This window comes from Taudactylus pleione, unplaced genomic scaffold (assembly GCF_031769625.1).
Source record: "Taudactylus pleione unplaced genomic scaffold, aTauple2 ptg000170l, whole genome shotgun sequence".
Lineage (NCBI taxonomy): Eukaryota > Metazoa > Chordata > Amphibia > Anura > Myobatrachidae > Taudactylus > Taudactylus pleione.
Window position 1 is genome coordinate 2,773,687 of NW_028284572.1, and position 23,545 is coordinate 2,797,231.

The window sequence follows — 23,545 nt, forward strand, 5'->3', positions numbered from 1 at the left end:
GCCCCTTAATGTCTAAATACATCATACAATTGAGGTTTGACTGAGGAATATGATACATATACAGGTGATTATTTAAGACTGAATAGGACGACTGCCCTTTAACTTGGTTAACAAGTTACTCTAAATTCCTGGGTAATTGTGTACATTTCTTCTAAGCTTACAGCAGCCTTGATGCGTATTGTACATTTACCAAAAAAAGGAGAAACAAAGCTGGAGGAACATAGTAACAGGAGACTGAAAGAGCACTGAAATCCTCCTTGTACAAAATGTTATTTGTATATTACAGTAATCAGCCACCAAATACTACTGTTATATTTATTTATTCTCCAGCTTCATACAAACTGGATGTAGAAGCATAAACATAGTACATTTCTACCATTTTCAACAAAAATATAACCAATATGTACAATTATTGTATTAAAAATACAAAAGGGATACAGACTCTACCAATGTCTTTCTAAAAGACATACAGGTACAAGTAGTATCATGAAATCACCAGTTAGTTGTACATTCTGCACTTGACATCACAGAGCGAACTGAGATCAGCAGTCCTATATTCTACCATTATATGATGCTTAGAACATTTGTGCAATGTGTGATAGAGCTGGGCTTCTGTCTGCCTCTGTGCACGAGGTCCACTGCCTACATAAAAAAAGCTGGCAAATATATGCATATAACATGTAAAATTACATAGGCATAACTGACAATGTGATATAGAGGGTAGACAAAAGCCATGATAACAGGATTGAGAGAGAATAATTAAATAAAGCACTGACGTTGTTTTAAACAGTGAAAAAAACACTGCAATTTGTTTCCATGTTTCCTTTACAGTTGTATATATATATATATATATATATGCTTAACCACTGATCAATATGATCAGCTCAAATGGAAAAAAATCATAATAATCCAAGATCACAAGTTTCTCAACACAGGAGTATTACTCGGATTGGCAGCCTTCAGGTATCCGGAGTCTGTGCAGAGGGATGGTGATTTCAGTCATAGCAGCTGTGAGCAGATGATTGCTACACATTAGCCTTCTCTGCGGTATCCCACAATGGCATTTCAGTCTGCTTTCCATCTACATAAGTGTGCTGCGTTGCTAGGGATGTCCTAGAAAATGCCACTGGTCATTGAAGAGGTGCTTTTTCAGATGGGCAATGAAAGAGCTTGCTGTTCACTCAGTATTAACAACTAGTAGCATTTGTTGAGAGTCCCAAGCTGCCATCACTCAATATAATCCAGTTCTTTTTTTCAATTAAAAATCTCTATATAAACATAAAAAAATAAGTCATAACTTAGGTGTGAAATAACACTGTAAATATCCTGATGTAACATATAAGCTCTCTGAACTCAAACCGTGCGCCTTCTTTACTGCCGAGGACTGCTCACGCATTAAAGGGGCCATATTGTAACAAACAGTATTGTAAACAAGACAAAACCAACTCAAAATCCATGTACAGGGGCTATTGAAATGCAATCTCATCTTAAGTTAAAAATGGCTGATATAAGCACATGACTAGCTTTCCTACAACCAGTAGACAAAGCTATGTATAGGAGTTAAAACAGATTTAAAAAAAAAAAAAAGAAAGACACCCTTCAGGCATGAAGAAGTGCAATCAAAGTCTGTCATTGCTGATGTGATGACTGGGAAGTTTGGAATGATACTGTGCAAGGTTCAGCCAGCTACCATCAGATCGCAGGTTCCTGCACTGACTATTTCAAGCAACACAGCTTGCGGAGGGCGAAAAGTGCCAGGGTGATGTCTTCACAGTATTTTACATGCCAGGGAGTGGGACAGAAGGATATACGATGCCCGGTGCTGCTTTAAGGCAGAGGGGGAAACAGGTCCACAGGCTCCAATCATATGGGGCATTCTCTTGTGCTCTCCTTTTTAAGGTGGCTTATCCTAGAACAGGACAACATCTCATCCTCATACAGCAGATACTTGTTCATCATCTGATGCAAAAAAAAAAAAAAAAACAACATTAAAAATACTAGACGAACTGGGCTATGCGCAGTAAATTCCTTACACGCAACATTTGCATATATAAAGTTCCTACTACAAAGCTCAAATTAACACTTGTTCAGGTCATATTTCCTATTGTGATGTCACATCTCACACTACATCAGCAGAACCCAAGAACACAAATTGTATTTATAGAAAGAATAATTAAACTCCCAACTCAGAGGTAATTATTACTAAACCCAAGAATACTTACCATCATCTTTTTCAGTAAGTCCTTGTGCCTGATATTTAGCTAGTCGTGGATCCGACTCATTTGGTTTATGCCATTGGGGCTTGTTAACTGGCTTGTTAGGTGGCTGATTATGTGATGGTGGCGATGTTGCCGGTGCTCCTTCACTGTCACTCCTCCGTGCCATCATCCTGGAGCGCTGCAGTGCTACGTTATAGTCCGGGGGCTTCCTGGATAATTGGGGGTGTCCTTCAGCAAACTCGGCTATGGGAATTCCTACATATCCCGGAGGTGTTGGTGGTGGATCTCGGTAGCGCCCTTCTTTCCGTGCTGTGGTAACACAATACACTACCATAAGAGACAATTATTGTCAAAACAGAAACGAAAAACAAAGAAAAATAAAATTGTAAAACAAAACAATGGAGATGAGCGGTTCGGTTTCACTTTGTTCATTTCGACAAATTAGAACAAGTTTAGATTTACCTCATTGGCTATCCAAAACACATGCTACCCGGATAGCCAATAAGATTCGGTTTTCAGATAAGAACTTAACCTAGCCAAAAACATACCGCTCATGTTGAAAATGCAAATAATTATATAAATACATAAGCCAGAGCACACAAGACAAGTATGTCAATATAGAGAAATAAATTAGTAATTCTTGATAAATTCTAACTACAGACTGATATGTATTTTATCAGTCTGGGAATGGAAGCACATGGCTTCTAAAGTTTCAGCTTAGTAAATGAGTAGATTTTAGTAGTTTTTGATCATAAACGTCACTAGTCTATCTGCTTAAATAGGTCATTGGCGCTCCTTGGCATATAGTAGGGTACGTAAGGGTATTCAATGGTCCCATATAATATAAAATAAATGTAAAATAATTATAGGCAGCGAACATTTAGACAGAAACAATATTTTATCAAAAATTATAATTCGTGCATAATGCATGCTACTAAAAAAAAAAAAAACAACAAAAAAAAACAACAAATTTGCAGACACCAAGCTGTACAATTACAGCAGTGTACATCAAACTGATGCAACCACACAGTAATAAAAAGATTGCCATGCATTGTAGTATATTGCAAATAGGCACTGTGGTAAAATTTATCTTACAATACACAATTATATTATATTTGTGGACGTCTTTATATTCCTATTTGCATGTTTGATTTTAATTGTGCAGTTTAACAGGGAATTTATAATTCTCCTACTGCAATGTGTATTACGTATATTCAAAATGGCTGGTATTTACGTTTAGTGGCGCTTAACTGAAGTGTGGAAATCTTCCCTATACTTTTGTGGAGCAAGTAATTGTGAAATGTAATTTTTGGAAATGTATTCTAGATCAGCACAAAGAAAAACCTAAGCTTATAAATACAAATGCTTTCAGAAAACTATTTTACGACATTATAGGTCACTCATTTTTAGTATACATTCCATATCTGAAGCAAGGTTACATGTAACACTACAGGTATGGGGATGTTTATCTGGAATGTGATTAACCATTCTTTCAACATAATTAGGAGCACCCAGTCATTTTCCTCACTACAGAGTTTAGCAGTGCTTTTCACAGTGACTAAAACTCTTTGAGAATGTCTGCGTATATATTGCATTAATAAGCCAAAGAAGCAATTATTTAATTTTCTTTTTGTCTATCCATTTGTTGATGACTGAGTTCGAATTGGACAAATGCACTATAAAAACAATGGTGGTTACTCCGTTCCCCACCACCTTGATAAAGACCATGGGTTGGATTGTGTGGGATCTGAAAGCAGGCTCCTATTGAGGCATAAGAGGGACTTGTATGGAGTATCCTGGGAATTCCATTTAGAACGCTCTCCCTGCACACACTGTCAGTTGTGTAGGGTAGGAAGACTTGCTACACCCGCAAAAGGGGATTTTATAGAGGAGATGTACTTTTAGCATGTTAAAATATTTTATCAGTTTTAAACCAGTTTAATAAAAAGGTAATATGCCAGGATCATTATTCCTGTTCTCTCTCTTTTGCTTAAGATCTCCATAACAGAAATCAACAACATGAAGACATTACAGTGATCCCTATACAATGACGGAGAGCTGAAGGTGCCTGGGATTGTGGAATTACTACACATAAGGAGGAGACAGGGTTATATATGCTCTTAGGTCATTTCTTTCAGGTTAGTGCAATCACAAAGCGCTTCACTGGGAAAATATGTCACCTGTGCTTTGGAGTGGCGGTCACAGTTCTGGATTGTAGTATTATCACTTATTATTTTATAATACAGCAAGTAAGAGGTGGTTACTCACATGCGTCAGGTGTATTACAGTATTTACTAACGTATATTTGTTTTTTTTTGTTGTTAGTTCATTCTCATGCTATGTAACTGCAGAACATATGGAATTGAAAAGAAAAATACTATTCATCACAAGATAAAGTTTGCATCCAGAGAGACTGGTAAGGGGGAGAGACTGCTAGACTATGACTCCATACTGTTTTCATTTATCTTGGTGTAACATTATATATGGGAGTGCTATTGTATATACTGATCTGACTACTACTAGAGTAGTTTCACTAGTGTGATAAAACAAGTAGAACAAGCTGCTCTTACCAATTAGACCCTTTGATGAAGCTGCGGTTACAGCTATGTGTGTGGGCACAGGGAGAGGCTTTAAGTCATCTGAAGTCTGTGACGTTATACTGCTAGTTTCTGCTTCGAGGCTCACATCTTTTCCACCTCTTCTCTTAATGGTGCCAGTGTCCCCCTCAGAGTCCTCACCCCAATAACCAGTGGACGATGCCCAACTTGCTCTGGACTGTGCTTGATCTAAAGTCTCTCTTCCTTGACCGTGTCTGCCATACTTTGTGCTATGGTCAGAAAACGTGACCTGGTCTGGATGACTCATTGACGTCCAGAAACCTGCCCCATCTGCTGTGCTATCAAAATGAACGTGGCCAAAGGGGAGAGTCTCCCAACTTCTCTGGTGCGGAATAGTCTGTATGTTGTCATGAGACCCACTTGAACAAGAGGTCCAGCTACCTCGTCCACTGTCTGCAGCATCTAGGGAAGCTCTGTCTCCTTGGTCCTGTGAGAGCTCTTCCATGCTGGGAGAAGACAGAACTGTGGCACCAGCATATATGCCTCTGCTCTCTGCCGAATGTGCGTAGTGGCTGGAAGCGAGAAAAAAAAAAAGAATGGCATTAGTTAACAATATAGTTGTACACACAAATCCAACTTCTTCTAGGTAATCTATAAATGTCTCTATACGCACTGCTTATTCACAACCTCAGCTCTGATTTGAAGGGTCAAAAACAACAATAAGCACAACACAGATACTCCCCAAGTTGTGCAACTAGTTCTGGTAGTGCCACAATGTATTACAACCAAGGACAGTTTTGAAAAGGTGGTGTCTAACACCACACGATGGAAGATAGAAATTTATGCTATAAAAGAAATGTACAATAAACACTATCATCCAGTTATTGACTATATTTGTAATAAGGGACAGCCTGTAGAGGTTTCTACATCTTCTATCCTCCTCAACAACTGCATATCAATGTATCACCTCCTCCAGGGCACGTTCAAGGGCCAATGGGCCTGGGGCTAAACATCATCATAGGACTATTGTGAGAAGGGGAGGAGCAGTGATCAGTGCTGTGTGGGTGTGGCCAGTGCCATGTGGGCGTGTGTATATATCCCCTACACTACCAGCCCCATTGTCTCCCTAAACATTTAGACGCAGAAATATTGCATCATTTTGTGAGCAAAATAGAAATATTATGGTTTATGGCTGACCGTGTGATCAACTGGGAGATGGTCATCATCATGCTGTCATGACGATGGGCCTATTTTTTATGTAGCTGTAGCTCTATCTGCCCCATGGTTAAACTGGCCCTGACTTTCTCAATTCCTGTACAGGCATAGTAAACATCAGATGTCTGTACAGGATGTTGCCAGTAGAATATTTGTAAAAGGTTAATGCCTGTTTAGATGGCACAGTATTGTAATCCAACTAAATGGCGTTTTTTACACTTTATGTATATATAATGTGTGGTCTGTTTTCTGTATATTAATCTTGGCCTTTAGGGGTCAAAAGAAATGGATCAAGTAATAAGTATTAGAGCTACACTGGCTCTCTATATACTGTATTAAGATGTGAATAATTAATAGAAACATGTGTAAAGACATATAGATACTGTATGTTACCACTGACTTTTATACAAAACTTTTAAATAAAAACACTTATAAATAATCTTACAGTTGGGAAATTGAAAGTGAGATTAAAATGAAAGACAGTCTCTTTTAAATAAAGGTTTACAAACAGGAGTAAATTACTTCTTGTTTTATTACAATTTTTTTTAACAAACAATATATGAATAGTTTTCATTCATATGATAAATTAATATGGACAATGAATAATAAGCACATACTACATGTGGAAGGACTGGGAATATTCGGACACATACCCTATGCAGCAAGAGTCAGCGTCAATCATGGCTCTTCTGTCAGTCCTCCCCACACCTAGATTTGTCTCCACAATGCTCACTGAGTGCCTCTGTCGCCTATCATCATGCAAGTGCATGCCATCATATGAGGAATTACTGACAATGCTGGATCTGGAGGAGATCTCACTATGCCCAGAGTCTGAGAAATTATCCACAGTGCCACTTGCTGCTAGGGAGTAACCTGTAAAAAAAGAAATTGATCATGATACAGAGAGGCCTTTGTGCAACATGAAAGAAGAACTTCAAAAGCAGAGAAGACAACCACCACACTATCAGGTGCTCTTAGTACTGTCACTAGGCTGTATTTACCCAAATATTAGTCTTGCCTAACATCAGAAAACATCAGCTACTATGGATTATGGCACACAACACTATTTTATACAGCCCTTTAGTGTAGCACACCATATGGTGAAAAAAATGAAAATAAATAAATATTATATATATATCTATATCTATCTATATATATCTTGGGTTGTTTGACAAGACTGCTGTCATTAAAGTTCAAATTGTAACACCTTTAAAGCCTAAAGCACCAGTGATGGTACACTGGCTACACAGCCAGCCAGTCTGACAGCACCATTCGGCTTTCTCAAAATGGAAAGTGAAGGAACGTAAACATGTAGCCCAGAAAACTAAGTGGTATTGCTGTACTGATGATCAGAGCCATTTGGTCTTGAATCAGAGTATAAGATCGTGCTGAGAATGTAATGGTCTTTAATGAATGAGTCACTGCTCGGTGTTGCCATAAATAGCACAATTATACAATTCTGCATCCTGCTTGATTGTATGCCCTATGTATAGCACTTTTTACTTCCCATAATGCGTGAGTGTTTTCTTTAGATTACCTTTTCTTGGCGAGTTCTGTGGAGATGTGGGAGGGGAAGAGAGGTGCGATGAAGCATTGGATAAAGTGTCCTCTGATGCTTTCTTCAGTCGTTCTACGTTTCCTTCTTCTGATAATGAAAGAATTTTCTTTAACGCTTGTGGTGAGTTCATGCCTTTTAAAAGACAGTAAAAGGGGTCTTTGCAGATAAAAAAAGCATTGAAACTGAAGAGTAACAACGTTACACAAAGTAGATTGTTCTGAAAAGATGATGCTTACAGACCACTTCAAGTGGGAAAATACCTGGTAGCTGAGTATTTGTAATTGAAAAAGACAGATTATATTATATATTTGTTTGTTGTCTATTATTGAAAAGTCAGGGGATATTGCACCTGTGCTATTTGCTAAGCCACACTTAATTGTACACAAGAAATCAAAATTTAAAAAAGATACTTGACACTTCCTATGACCATATTTGTGAGCAGTTACATTCATAGGAAAAGTAATTTCTTCATATGTGTAGAATAAAAATAACCTGCATTGCTACAGACAAGCCCCATTTGGATCACAATCATATTATTATTAGATTAAACTTCACTTTGATTGCCTTTGTGAGAAAACATAACTAGGAATGCTTTCCCAATTGTCCATGAAACATTTTGTACTTAGAATGTCTTTTTCCTACGACAGTAAGTGTCCAAGGAACACCTACTGTCCATATTGCCAATGAAATAACATACTCCCAAACCCATATAATGAAAGAAACTTATTATGGGTAGATGGATACACCAAACTTCACTATATGAAACTCAATAACCCAATTCTTCCACTTACCAAAGGGAGGGAGATCCTTGACGGGCACCTTCTTTCGAGAAGGGTAGAGAGACACAGCTGGAACTTGCAATGCCTGATTCACCTTCATTGTCTGTTGTTTCTGCTGTGTTGCTGCCCGTGGTGCTACTGGTGATGTGTCCGGTTTCCCTGATCTTTTGTCGCAAGGCGTTTTTGGCACTGTGGAAACATTTGTATACAAGTTATAACAACAGCAATAAATAAAAATACAGTTATGTCCATATATATTTGGACATGGACCCAATTTTCATAATTTTGGTTCTGTATGCCAACACAATGGATTTGAAATGAAACAATGGAGATGCAACTGAATTGAAGACTTTCAGCTTTAATTCAAGGGGTTGAACAAAAATATTGTATGAAACATTTTGGAATTGCAACCATGTTTATATAGTGCCTTGCAAAAGTATTCAACCCCCTTGGCTTTTTACCTTTTTTGTTACAAAAAAACCCCAAAAACTACAGGTTGTAATGTATCTGAATTTTATGATGGATCTGCACAAAATAGTCTAATTTGGTGAAGTGAAATGAGAATATATATAAAAAAAGAATCCTTATAAATAAAATTCTGAAAATTGGCATGTGCATATGTAATCATCCCCTTTGCTATGAAGCCCCTCAAAAGTTCTGGTGCAAACAATTAGCTTCAGAAATCACATAATTAGATATCACACAGGTGGACTTCATTTCACTAAGTGTCACATGATCTGTCAGTATAAACACACCCTTTTCTGAAAGGCCCCAGATGCTGCAACACCACTAAGCAAGAGTATTCACACCATGAAGACCAAGGAGCTCTCCAAACAAGTCAGGGACAAAGTTGAGTACAATTCTAGGTTGGGTTATAAAAAAAATATCCAAATCTTTGATGATCCTCCGGAGCATCATCAAATCCATCATCATCAATTGGAAAGAACATGGTACCACAACAAACCTGCTAAGAGAGGGCCGCCCACCAAAACCCACAGACCAGGCAAGGAGGGCATTAATCAGAGAGGGAGCTCAGAGGCAAAAGGTAACCCTGAAGGAGCTGCACAGTTCCACAGCAGATACTGGTGTATCTGTGCATGTGACCACAATAAGCCGCACACTCCACAGAGCAGGGTTTTATGGAAGAGTGGCCAGAAAAAAAGCCATTACTTAGTGATGTAAATAAGAAGTTACTATTTGAGTTTGCCAAAAGGCATGTGGGCGACTCCCCAAATGTATGGAGGAAGGTGCTCTGGTAAGATGAGATTAAAATTGAACTTTTCGGCCACCAAGGAAAACGCTATGTCTGGCGCAAAGCCAACACATCCCACTACCCCGAGAACACCATCCCCACAGTGAAACATGGTGGTGGCAGCATCATGCTGTGGGGATGTTTTTCAGCAGCAGGGATGGGAAACTGATTTGAGTTGAGGGAAAGACTGACGGTGCTAACTACAGGGATCTTCTTGAGCAAAACCTGTTTCAGTCTGCCTGTGATTTGAGACTGGGACGTAGGTTCACCTTCCAGCAGAACAATGACCCGAAGCATACTGCTAAAGCAACACTCGAGTGGTTTAAGGGGAAACATTTAAATGTGTTAGAATGGCCTAGTCAAAGCCCAGATCTCAATCCAACTGAGAATCTGTGGTCAGACTTGAAGATTGCTGTTCACAAGCGGAAACCATCCAACATGAAGGAGCTGGAGCACTTTTGCCTTGAGGAATAGGCAAAAATCCTAGGGGCTAAATGTGGCAAGCTCATAGAGACTTATCCAAAGCGACTTGCAGCTGTAATTGCCGCAAAAGGTGGCACGACACAGTACTGACTTTAGGGGGTGTATAGTTCTGCACGCTGAAGTTTCTGTTATGTTGTCCTAAATGTTGTTTGATTTACAATATAAAAAAAAAACACAACTTCACAGTTGTAGGCATGTTCTGTGAATGAAATGATGCACACCCTCAAACAATCCATTTTAATTCCAGGTTGTGAGTCAACAAAACATGAAAAATGCAAAGGGGGGTGAATACTTTTGCAAGGCACTGTACACAGTCTCCTATTTTCAGGGTCTCAAATGTAATTAGACAAAATAACAATCATAAATAAAAATAATATTTTAATACTTTGTTGAGAATCCTTTGCAGGCAATGACTGCCTGAAGTCTGGAACCCACGAAAATCATGAAATTCTGGGTTTCCTCCTTTGCTCTGCTTTGCCAGGCCTTTACTACAGCTGTCTTCAGTTTGCTCATGGGTCTTTCTGCCTTTAGTTTTGCCTTCAGCAAGTGAAATGCATGCTCAATCGGGTTGAGATCAGGTGATTTGACTCGGCCATTGCCGAATATTCCACTTCTTTGCCTTAAAAAGGCCCAAGGTTGCTTTTGCAGTATGTTATGTAAATAAACAGTAGTGACCCAGTGCCATTGGAAGCCATGTATGCCCATGGCGTCACACTCCGTCCAGATGATGTAGAATGCTTCGGATCATGAGCCATTCCAAGCAATCATCATACTTCATTGTTTCATGTGTTCAAAGGATGCTGTCCAGAACTGGGCTGGGATTTTTAGATGTTTTTGTGGCAAAGTTTAATCAGGCCTTTCTATTCTTGAGGCTTATGAATGGTTTGCACCTTAGGGTGAACTCTCTGTATTTGCTCTTGTGATGTGTTCTCTTTATAGTAGACGTGGATAATGATATGCTTTCTACCTGGAGGTTGTTGTGAAGGGTTTATTTTTACCATGGAAAGTATCCTGCGATCAACCACCCCTGTTGTCTTCTATAGCTGTCCAGGCCTTTTTGTGTTGACAAGCTCACCAGTGCGTACTTTGTTTTTCAGAATGTACCAAACTGTTGATTTGGTCACTCTTAAGGTTCCCGCTATCTCTCCGATGGATGATTTTAGGTTCTGTGGCCTAAAGATGGCCTATTTCACTTTGTAACAGTGAAAATGTTTCACACTGAGAGCTCCTTTGACGACATGCTGTGGGTTCACAGCATCAGCTTCCAAATGCACACTTGGTATTAACTCCAGATCTTTTGAGTCAATTGTCCAATAACATTTGGTCCCTTGAAAAAGATGGGGCTACATATTAAACCGCTGTAATTTCTAAACCCTTCCTCCAATTTGGATGTGAATACCCTAAAATTAAAGCTGATTGTCTGCACCTTAAAACAATATTCATTATGTAACTAACTTGAATATGCATTGGTAAACAGCAAAAAACAAATTGTGTTAGTATCCAAATAAATATATATATGGACCTAACTATATGTACCCTTCATATTAATACCATGAACTTTTAAGACTTCAATATGAAATATTATAAAGCAAAAAACAAGTACATACAAAAAGGACATTATAGTAGCTGCTTTCCTGCCAATAGAGATGTTGCCTTGTAACGGTATATAATCAATGCTTAATTCAAACAGTTTTCATGAATCCTGAGCGCACATGGCTAGTATCATAAATGTTATCCAGAACCATTTCCAAGTGAACAGCTTTGCACTAAATGGTAACATGCTGCTTACATGTATTTGTAGCTGGCTCGCACTGCAGAGAAAGCGTCTGTAGGTTCTCTTCATCCATTTCAAGATCAAGATCGGACAAGTATTGCTTGACTTTGCGAGCCATCTGTGCATCTTCGTACAGTTTCTTGGCATTTAGGAAGGAACTACGGCGCACGCGCTTTTTGTGACCACCCGTCTGTGCAACATCAAGGACGGTTGCGTTAGTACTGCCTTGACTGAGTGACCTGCAAAAAAAGACACAAGACAATGAAATGAAACATTCTAAGACTCGGACTGATAAAATGTAGTCATGCAATGGTCACAAAGGTAATGTATGCTCAACATGCCTCATTCCAGTAAGTCAGAGATAATAAAAGCTAGAAATGATAAAACCAAAAAAGACTACCAGCTATAATTGCAGGATCTCAGAGCACTACACAACAAGCCATCGCTATAGTATTGTGTTGTTTATCTTGTCCCAACAGATCTATTCCTGAAGAACTCAATTCAAAATAGTTTTTCATGATCCTTGCATTAAATCTAAACTAATAAAGCAATTTGAATAAATTTAAAAAAAAATTATATAACCAACAATGTAAGAAGCTCATGCAGCAAAATCTTGGTGGTTTTACTGCAGTTATGAATTATTATTACTGTGTTATTGTGTTAACTACTCATGTTCTAAGGTCAGTAAAGTAGTCAGTTAGTATATGAGGAGACTCGGATTGACCTTCATGCAACATGGACCCTTAACTGTTATGAGAAGGATGAAGCAGTCTTTTGTCACTTTTAGTTACCCTCTTCATGACTTTTCACTTACAAAGCCCACAGAAAACATCAATTGAATGCAGAAAATAAGCAATTGCTACACCTAAACTGACCACTGGTTTATGGTTTAGTTTTTTTTCAGTTTTTTTGCAACTATAATTACAAATGTTGCATAGAAACATTACAATTAGCACACATGCTGTAAATATTAGCAGTCAATCAGGTATCAGGATTAAGGAAAACAATATAGGATTGGTAGCTAGTGCTTATAGCATTTCTCTGGTTACTAAATAATTCTCTATGAGAACTGTAACTTTTAGAAGTTTGTTTCCCAACAATATATTCATATTTTGTTTGCTCATATAAAAGTAAACAAAATAATGTATTTTTAGCTATTCATTTTTCTTTCGGGACTGACTAAATCTGCATGGGTTGAGTAAAACAACAGTCTGCAGGCAAGATGGTTAAAAGGTAACAAAAAGCGAAAAGCAAAAAGAAAGGAAACAATGCGAATGGCTAGAATGAAAATAATGTGCTGCAGTGAGCAATAAGGCCACCAACAAACTCACCCCAAACTTCTCCACTTCTTCTTCCTGCAAGTGAGAGCCACGGAGGGAGAAGCAAGTGTATAGAAACAGAGAGAAAGGGAGAGAGAAAGATCACAAGCTCAGAAAGAAAGGCTCAGACCTCAAGACAAGACACATTGAAGCCAACAGACATTTCTAAATGGCAAAAACTGGGAAGCAGGGGCAGGTGTGGGCATAATTCCCCATGGGATGTCAAAACACAAAAAGGCCACTACATCCCCTCTGCTAGACACACTGACAGGTGTTCAACATAGAGGTGAAACCGGCCTGTTTCTTTTGACAACAATTGTGAGAGATGTTACACAATTCTGAACATTAATAAACTGGTTGCACAGGAAATAGGTGCTATAAATCAAAGCAGCCAGACTTTACACTTTGTAACCTGTATTAGAAATATGGTAGTTAGTATCCGATTGTTAGCTATTTGTTGCAACCTTTTAGTCTGTGTATCAGTTTTCACCAACGTCCCCTTGGGTTTTGAGAAAGCATAGTCAACTGCAAGCTGACAAAAGCAGTCAAGAATGTAATAACACAATTCTTAAAACTCCAAGTCAGAGCATGGTCACTGGAGACTGTCAATGTCAGCTGAGAGCAAAAACTAACTTTCAACTATACGTCATTACCTACAATTTTTGTTCACCCCTACGTAACACATATAGTAGGCTACACAATACACCCACTAAGCATATTTACACATTTTACTTTATGTAAAAAGAACCCTAATCAATTGTGCAAGAAGAATGGTTTCTGAAAAGAATAATTAGGACTTTCTAAAAGTACCTTGTCCTGAACATAAGGGACGGGTCCAAGTTAACAGATGCCATACGACCAACATGCCGGATTTCTTTTGCAATCATCCTTAGTTTCTCAAAGTTCACCAGTCCTTCCACTTTGGAGTCATTTCCTGGTTGGGGAACAGAGGAAAAAAAAAGTGAAGATGATGCATGCATTTTATCAATTTGTATACTAATAGGCGTTACATGTAATAATATAAGCACCTTCGTGTAAGAAAGTAAGATCTTTCTTGATAACAGGAAATAGTGGGATAATGGGAGGCTGTAGGTTCTGGCTATTCAGTACATTACGATATTTTGCCATGTTCCTTGAGGGGTCAAAGAGGTCTTGGAGATCTTGAAATAGTTTTTCATATTTGCTAGGGAGTTTTTCCCATGTTGTTCTCAGTCTTGATACTGCTGCTAAATTTAAGCCACTGCAATAAAACATACTATGTACTATTACATTGTTGATATTCCCATCTTTAACAAAAAAATGACATAGAACATGTGAACATACTTATTTAGTATATATGCATATATACACATGATGATACATGATAAATAGACACCACTTGGCATTTTGAAAAAATAGAATACTATAGCTTGTCTAATTGCCCTTCCTTCTCTATTCTACCTTCATTTTCTATGAATTAGGTTTAATGCAGATTAACTGTTGGTGCAGGCTGTCTTCTGACATGTAAAAACCATGCCCATGCAAGTTTGTTACATTGCAGAATACAGAGACAAAGTCTAATACGAAATAACTGGTTAGGTACTGGCAATAAGAAATACCTAACCAGTATTAGAAAATGGATAATAGCTGCTATAACACTGAAAGCTTGTAGGCTGGATATAGCAAAGCCTAGTACCCCCCCATTAATAGATGGAGAGAATTGCCATTGTCTATCCATGACAGGTACAGCTTCTAATTGTCATTTATAGACTGTACTAGATAAATAATAGCTGGAAGCTGACTTGTTGCTAAGGGCAACTTCTACACTTCATCTTTCTAGAATGTTTGATACATCACCCCTTAAGTGAGAAACAAAAAATTGTGTTCACAAGATGACTGAGGTACAAATATCTCTGTCACACTGTCCAAACAGTGTTGCTGCAAATTTTAATGACAATAATTCTAAAACCAATAGGACATTGTAAATTATTATTCTCGTCTATAAACTAATTTGGTTACAAGTAAAGAATATGGTTTTACCTAATGATTGCAAACATAGAGTTAAAGTTCTTGCACTCTCTACAGTGCAGCGCTATCTTGATAAAATGTTTGATGATCTTCATCCTCTTCAATTGGTTAGTTTCCCTTAGGATTTCTGAGGCCACCCAAAAGGTTTCTTGGTTAATTACTTCTTCAAAGTTCTTGAGGTTGGTGCAACCAGTTTTTGACTTCAGCTTGAAGAGGTCGTCAATGTATTCTGTGGGCTCTATGTTCCGGAACAGCTCAAAATTCCTCATGGACAGCTGTGTGGCCACCTCGATGGTACTTAACTGCAGCAATGATATCTGACTTTCCCTTAGCAAATCCTGGGCGTCCTCATCTGAGCATAACGTTTCTGTTTCCATGTTGTTTTTAAGGTAATACCTAAAATGACAAATTCCATTAGTGGAAGATCTGTGCAGGTTACTCTCCAAGGATGGAAGTCCAATCTCAACCCATTATGATCAGAAGGCTGATGGGAGATAAAATATGTAACATTCTATATTTAGGGAACTGTGAGTTGGCTGCAAGAGCTACAATGAGGAGCTAACTCTATCTGTGATATGTCTGGGGAGATACACTTTAACAGCTTTAAGATGTAGCATTTTCATTAGAAAAAAAAAATATTTATAGAGTAATTAAACACTAAATGAAATATGTTCTTTACAAGAAATACTAATAGGCTTGCATATGTGCTGATACCAGAAGCACCATTTCACTTAACAGAATCGACAATGACACTTGAAATAATAGTAGGACAATACCTGCCACTGAGCTGTATTCTGTCTGCCAGCTTAGACAGCTGATCAGGGAGTCGCCTCTGCTTGATGACACCTTCAGGCGTGACAGACACCTCACACAAAGAGTAAGCATCAGGTACGGCAGTCAGTGCAAACTCCCTAATAGCCTGAATGACCACTTCCTTGGCAGTGGTGTCCTTGCTTATCATTATATAGCGGCTCTGCTGATCTGCCTTAAACACCCGCAGTACCTGGTCAGGAAGATCTGGGGAAACAATATCACATTTTAAAATAAAAAAAAAACAGATCTATATATTATCTCAACTGTGACAATGCATTCTTTTTTGTTCCCATGGTGAAGTACTGTAATAATACAAAGCAGCATGAACATGTACAAATAAGCATTTTCCAAGCCCACTTGTTTTTGCAATTTAAAAAAAAAGAAGAAAAACAAAAGAGCGAAAGTGTGAAACATATGATGCAAAATACTTTCCTATATAGAACCATTAAACAATTTAATACATTTGTTAGAACATTTAACAAATTGGCTCATTATAATAAGCCGGCACATTATTTTCGAATACTAAATGATGTACTACTTATCATTAGTCAAGCTAAAAATAGCCTGAAATGTGGAAAAATAAACATAAGCATAAGTTAACAGCTGTTTGAAAGAGAACTAGTGCAATCAGCAGAGTTAATGAAAACAGATCAGCATTAGCAGCTCCTTCAGAATGTCACTGCAAAGTGATAAGTGAATAAACTCAGCGGGGAAAGGTGCCAGCAACAGGATACAGGTTGTGCGAGTTCTCACCTGGGGTGGTGTTAAAGTCCAAGATACGGTGATGAGACTGCAGTAAATCTGGGTTACTGGACGACAGTGTCCCACTGACAGGGAGTGTGGCTGGCATGTGCTTGGTCTGCCGCAGACCAACAATGCTGTCATCTTGAGACTGCCCGATTCCAATGTCACTGAGAATAGAAGATAAGCAGATATTAGATTACTTTATGTATCTGACACATCTCTAGTCACTGCAGAGAAAATAGCAGATTATTCAAAGCAGAAATCTAATCACTTCTATGAGCTCTGAGATAAAAGATAAGAGATTTCACACGATCTGTATGCAAAAGTCATTAGGCGACATGGGCAACTGCACCCTGGGCAGCTTGTAGTACTGTACGTAGGCTAATTACAGGGAGTGAAGCCTCGCTGGAATTACATACAGGGGTATGTAGTAATATTGTCGACATTCACAATGTTGACACTAATTTTGAATGGTTCTGAGTGTCTACAGTTTCGTTCACAATGTCAACATGTTGATAATATTGGCATTATGTATTTCTATATCATGAACAGATCAATGTTCGGATTAGGCTGCGGTTATGGTTTGATATTAATGTCAAGGGTGAGAATGTCGACAATACTAAGGTCGACATATTAACATGTTGACAAGGGCATAATGTCAACATGTCAAATGTTGACTTCGAGACCTGATTAACATTCACAAGGTCAACATGGTCTAATTGACATTCTGAAAATGGACATGGTGATTGTCTATTAGGAGTGGGCAATAAGCGGCCCCCAGCTGTTGTAGAACTACACATCCTAGCATGCCCTGCCACAGCTTTGCTATTTGGCCAAGCTAATACTGTTGCAAGGCATGCTGGGATTTGTAGTTAAACAACAGCTGGAGGGACACTTATTGTCCTGCCCCACCTGAAACTCTTATCCCACACCCACATACAGGAGCTGTGTGTGGCTAAGGTGAGATCACCATAACGCAAACATTGCGACCAGGCTCATTTAAGGTTAATTATTAAAACTAATAAAATGAATTGACAACAAAAACATATAAAAGCTTACATATTCTATTTTGGCATTAAGAGATTATTAAATATTTAAAGTCATATGGATAAGGCAGTGTGGTAAGCAATAGAAAAATGCCTGCTGCTACAAGACTGTTTTGTTCTTGTTGTAGGATTAGAAGCAGTGCTTCTAGTCTAATGACGCTAACAAGTGTGATCCAGCCCCCGGGCAGAATCTGGTGCAATTTGACCACCATATGGAACATATGTTGCAAAGTACTCTCCACTCTGTGATGGCCTGCAGAGTACTAAAGCTGCCCTGATTATTCAGCCCTCTCACTATAATGTCTCAGAGTTGTTCTTTTTGTTATGTTATTAGTGATGTCTTCAACAGGAGTGAATATCTGAAAATCATAAGCCACTGACTAAGTTACCTGTTCCCTGCACTAAATATTCAGCATCCGCTCAAGGCAGAGCTCACAGAGGCGGTACACGCTAAGAATATGCCAGTGCTTCCCCTAACCTAACTACTCATTGCAGACAGGTCGTGTGCCTGTGGGCGGTGTAACACCCACTCACTGGGCTGTGATCATACTTTGCAGAGACGGGATGAAAAGTCAGTGAACTTCAAGGAGGTAAAAGTATTTTCAACTGACACAAGAGAATTGCTAAGGGGAATCTAAAAGTCCTGTCAGGTGTAAATGTTCTCCATATCTGTTCTGATAACCAGTAATTGATGTGAAATAGAGAGACAAAAGAGCTATATGGGATCGTAGATCTCCAAAGCACAACAGTAAAAATTGCACCTGAAGTTCCCTCCAGCAAGGGGTGCTGGAAACACAATGATGTTATTATGTTGCTGTGCTATTATGTATTCCTGACACCTCGATTCCAGCCAAACGTGATCACTGGTGAAGCTACAGGTGCCTTTCTCCTGGTACATTACATCAAGCTGTAGCCAGGAGCTGCACGGTTCTGAGCAAATGTTTACTCTACAATTTTGTAGCTGAAGGCATGAATAATATGCACTTAGGGGAAACATAGGATTTCTAACTCAGAGTGTCAGGCAAGTAATTGCCATTTCCCACTGATTAATTCATTTATATAAAAATTATGTCAGTTGGTGGATCATGTGAATACACACATCTTAAAGCCCAAAGCTTTTGTTGTCTCGGAATATAATGTGATTGGGCGAGGCTCAATTCCGTTCACAGGAAAAGCAATCACTGGACCCTTTGAAGACTGGGAGAATAGGCCTCAGCAGTACAATGGACTATTTTATTACTTCAGGACATAAAGTAGCAAGTATTAGTCAAAGGGTGTGTACTCCAATTAAATATGTCTTACTCAATGTAATAAAAACTAAAGAATACTGTTTAAGTTATATTGTAAAGCAGGAGTCTGATAATACCCTATTAGAGGGATACAACATCTTTATTTTCTCCTAGAATACCACAATAAAAAGGCAGACACTTTCCACCTTAACATTTTCTGTTGCAATTCCACTTGTAGGTGATCTTAATATAGGTATTCAAATTATAGTCAGAGATGTTAAACCAAAATGAATACATTTAAAATAATGCAGAGCATAACTACAACAAAAGAAAGACACTAAACGCAAACACCTACAAGAAATAGGGACACACATTCACGTAGATGGTTACTGTTAATATTAAATTCACTCCTATTTGCAAAAATTCCCTTTTCAGATGTAAATAGGAAGCTGTCATAATGGCATATGGTATGTAGATTTCTATTAGCAGACAGCAGGATGAGGAGGTGTATGTATTCCATTATCCTCTCTATCACACTCTGCTATAATGAATATATAGCATTACTTATCAGCTCATAATAAAGAGAAGTGGACTGATTCAAGGCAGACCTGGTTAGGAAACTACAGCCTTTACTATTCTTATCCACCAGAACACACAATGTGTTCACCGGCTGCATTGCACACACAGACTATAAACATTTATAAAACTATTTTAACTTATAATCATGGGGCACTGGATACTATAAAGTGTGGATATGGCCTTACAGTCAGTCATTTGCCTTGTCACGTGTAGTGTAACCTATGAAGTTTGATATAGGAATGGTGTTTTGTAAATATTGCCTTTTCACATGGCAAAGTTGTTGGTTTGTAAAGGTTTTGTACATCATCTACTAAATACACTGTTTTATCATTCTGGCTCCTGAGAGGTGTTTATATTTTGTTGGTCCTGGATATACGGCAACTATGCTGTCTCTGTTCAGTAATAATTATATCCAGCGAGGAGTTTGCTATGAATTGTATTCATAGCAATGTAAACAAACAAGTGATATAAATATACTGAAGGAGATAACGTTGGACAGTTCTGGAAGAATGAATAACTGTAAAATTGAGCAAAAAAATTAACACAAATTATACTTTAAACGGAACTATGAATTGCAACACCCAAGATTGTCCAACAATAAGCCATTCAAGCTATAACGGCCAAGGGCTGTACAGTATCACATGGTTAAAATATAATCTTGCCTAACTCATCTTATTAAACCTAACGAAGAATCTCCAAAAAGCCTGCTTCAATATCTTGTATAAAAACATGTGAGGTCAAAACTAAAATCTCTCCACTGATAGTTGCACTGACAAGGCTTCACAAACAAAGGGACAGCTGTGAAAATCAGAAGGAACAAAATAGGTTTTATTAACTTTAGCTATGCAAAAGATTATTTGCAGTAAGAGGGGTAAAGATGTGGCATGCAAACAGTGACTCATCAGGGATTAGAGGTCTTTTAGCTAACTGCATCATGGAAAGCTATAGGATTTAAACTATGATGGAAAGTAAAACCAGAGTGGAATCTATCAGTGGACGAAACGTGTTGCTGTCTGCCTGTCCTTTTAAGACCATATCCAGGCTTCTGATGCTGACCTGTTCCGTGTGATGAGCTACTAAATTTACAGCACTGCTAAACAAGTAGGCTGTTTCACGCTGCCAGTGGGTCCCCCAGTCATTGACACGCTGTACTAAAACCGGGAGGTGAGAAGACGCCGGTTGACACTTGCTGCCTCTAACAGGCTGTATTAGGATCGGGAGGTGATTAAGATGCCGCTAATTACCCGCTGTCACTACATCCAGACTACCAGATCAAAGTGGCCTTTTTATGCAAACGGGTCTCACAGCTCCTTCCTAACCTTTGCCTGAAATAGGAGGCTATTTACAGCACGGCACAATTAAAGTTGCCTCCATTCACAGCGCTGAAGTCCGGACACAGCGCTAGTGGTATACAAAGTGTCATTTGCAGTGTAAATTGTATCAGCGCTACACTGACTACTACAGTGTTGGATATCCAATGAAAACATTCGAAAAGGTAAAAACTTTTTAAAGCATCACTCACAAAGGAATCTGGTAAATGGTTTTATCTAAAGGAACATTCATGCCTTGATAAATCACGTTATATATCAACCTATTCAATAATATCTGGACTTTTTTATATATATATATATATATATATATATATATATATATATATATATATATATATATACATACACACACACACAGTCAGGTACATAAATATTGGGACATTGACAGAATTTTCATATTTTGGCCTCTGTTCACCACCACAATGGCTTTGAAATTAAACAAACAAGATGTGATTTAACTGCAGACTTTCAGATTTAATTTGAGGGTAATTACATCCAAATCAGGTGAACGGTGTAGGAATTACAACGGTTTCTATATGTGCCTCCCACTTTTTAAGGGGCCAAAAGTAATGGGACATACTAAACAATCCTAAATCTAACTTTCACTTTTTAATACTTTGTTGCAAATCCTTTGCAGGCAATTACAGCCTGAAGTCTGGAACGCATAGACATCATCAGACGCTGGGTTTCATCCCTGGTGATGCTCTGCCAGGCCTCTACTGCAAATGTCTTCAGTTCCTGCTTGTTCTTGGGGCATTTTCCCTTCAGTTTTGTCTTCATTAAGTGAAATGCATGCTCAATCGGATTCAGGTCAGGGGATTGACTTGGCCATTGCATAACATTCCACTTTTTAGCCTTAAAAAACTCTTGCTTTTGCGGGTCATTGCCCATCTGCACTGTGAAGCGCCGTCCAATGAGTTCTGAAGCATTTGACTGAATATGAGCATATAATATTGCCCGAAACACTTCATAATTCATTCTGCTGCTTTTGACAGCAGTCACATCATCAATAAATACAAGGGAACCAGTTCCATTGGCAGCCATACATGCCCACGCCATGACACTACCACCACCATGCTTCACTGATGAGGTGGTATGTTTTGGATCATGAGCAGTTCCTTTCCTTCTCTTCTCTTCCCATCACTCTGGTACAAGTTGATCTTTGTCTCATCTGTCCATAGGATGTTGTTTCAGAACTGTAATGGCTTTTTTAGATGTTGTTTGGCAAATTGTAATCTGGTCTTCCAGTTTTTGTGGCTCACCAATGGTTTGCATCTTGTGGTGAACCCTCTATATTCACTCTTGTGAAGTCTTCTGTTGATTGTTGACTTTGACACATATACACCTACCTCCTGGAGAGTGTTCTTGATTTGGCCAACTGTTGTGAAGGGGTTTTTCTTTACCAGGGAAATAATTCTTCTGTCATTCACCACAGTTGTTTTCCGTGGTCTTACGGGTCTTTTGGTGTTGCTGAGCTCTCCGGTGTGTTCTTTCTTTTTAAGAATGTTCCAAACAGTTTATTTGGCCACACCTAATGTTTTTGCTATCTCTCTCATGGGTTTGTTTTGATTTTTCAGCCTAATGATGGCTTGCTTCACTGATAGTGACAGCTCTTTGGATCTCATATTGAGAGTTGATAGCAACTGATTCCAAATGCAAATGTCACACCTAGAATCAACTCCAGACCTTTTACCTGCTTAATTGATAATGAAATAACAAGGGAATAGCCCACACCTGTCCATGAAATAGCTTTTGAGTTGATAGTCCCATTACTTTTGGCCCCTTAAAAAGTGGGAGGCACATATTGAAACTGCTGTAATTCCTACACCGTTCACCCAATTTGGATGTAATACCCTCAAATTAAATCTGAAAGTCTGCAGTTAAAGCACATCTTTGTATCATTTCAAAACCATTGTGGTGGTGAATAGAGGTCGAAATCTGAAAATTCTGTCAATGTCCCAATATTTCTGGACCTGACATTTTATATATATATATATATATTTTAACATTTTTGTTGATTTAGAGATTGTTTTTTTCAGTAGTTTGTTCTTCTACTATGTACATCAGGAACCATTATTTGAAAATATTAATATGATATCAAGGAATGTTTTTTTTAGCATATGTTGGTTATTAAATACATTTGTACGGATTTAATAATATTTACTGGTATATTCTTTTTTTTTTATACATGTGTATATTGACCCCTTTTCAGTAAACCAGCACACTTGAACATTTCGCTGGAATTTATCAGGGTTATATATACCCTAATAATAACCTTCTATAATCGAATGCATTGTCTCCACTAAAAGGATTGACTAGACACATAAAGGTGCGATTTTGATAAATTGGTGTACAGTACATAAAATATTCTTACTTGTAAGGCTTCTGAGGCAGAATGCTGATCCGTGTTTTATCCAAAATCTTCTTCAACTTGTTCCGTCCTCCAACAGTATTTGCTTTGCCCTTTTTGCTCACTTTTTCAAGTCCTATAACCTGTTCAACATCAACAGCAAGGTCTGGAATAGAATAGCGACTAGCCTTTTTGATGTCACCAATTTTCGGCAAGTGTGGGGCACTATTTCTCTTCTCTTCCAACATTCTAGCTAGCAGCTCTTTAAACACTGGAGAAAGAAAATCGA

The 23,545-nt window shown here is 38.3% G+C and overlaps 1 protein-coding gene across 7 annotated transcripts in view; it reads right to left on the reverse strand.

The window, feature by feature from the left end:
- Nucleotides 1-304: 304 nt before the first annotated feature.
- Nucleotides 305-23,545, reverse strand: part of RAPGEF2 (Rap guanine nucleotide exchange factor 2) — a 364,888-nt gene continuing 341,647 nt past the window's right edge. For 4 of the 7 annotated variants that reach the window (XM_088475296.1, XM_088475298.1, XM_088475302.1 and 1 more), the window contains 14 exons: nt 23,281-23,527; nt 16,731-16,888; nt 15,941-16,181; nt 15,177-15,560; nt 14,186-14,397; nt 13,968-14,091; nt 13,170-13,193; nt 11,854-12,077; nt 8,342-8,518; nt 7,530-7,682; nt 6,646-6,865; nt 4,790-5,349; nt 2,223-2,546; nt 305-1,959 (listed from right to left, as the gene is read on the reverse strand). In XM_088475296.1, the coding sequence (XP_088331422.1) occupies nt 1,934-1,959; nt 2,223-2,546; nt 4,790-5,349; nt 6,646-6,865; nt 7,530-7,682; nt 8,342-8,518; nt 11,854-12,077; nt 13,170-13,193; nt 13,968-14,091; nt 14,186-14,397; nt 15,177-15,560; nt 15,941-16,181; nt 16,731-16,888; nt 23,281-23,527 (3,074 nt within the window). In that variant the 3' untranslated portion in view covers nt 305-1,933. The remainder of the gene's footprint in view (nt 1,960-2,222; nt 2,547-4,789; nt 5,350-6,645; nt 6,866-7,529; nt 7,683-8,341; nt 8,519-11,853; nt 12,078-13,169; nt 13,194-13,967; nt 14,092-14,185; nt 14,398-15,176; nt 15,561-15,940; nt 16,182-16,730; nt 16,889-23,280; nt 23,528-23,545) is intronic. The other 3 variants (XM_088475300.1, XM_088475297.1, XM_088475299.1) reach the window with 2 other exon arrangements.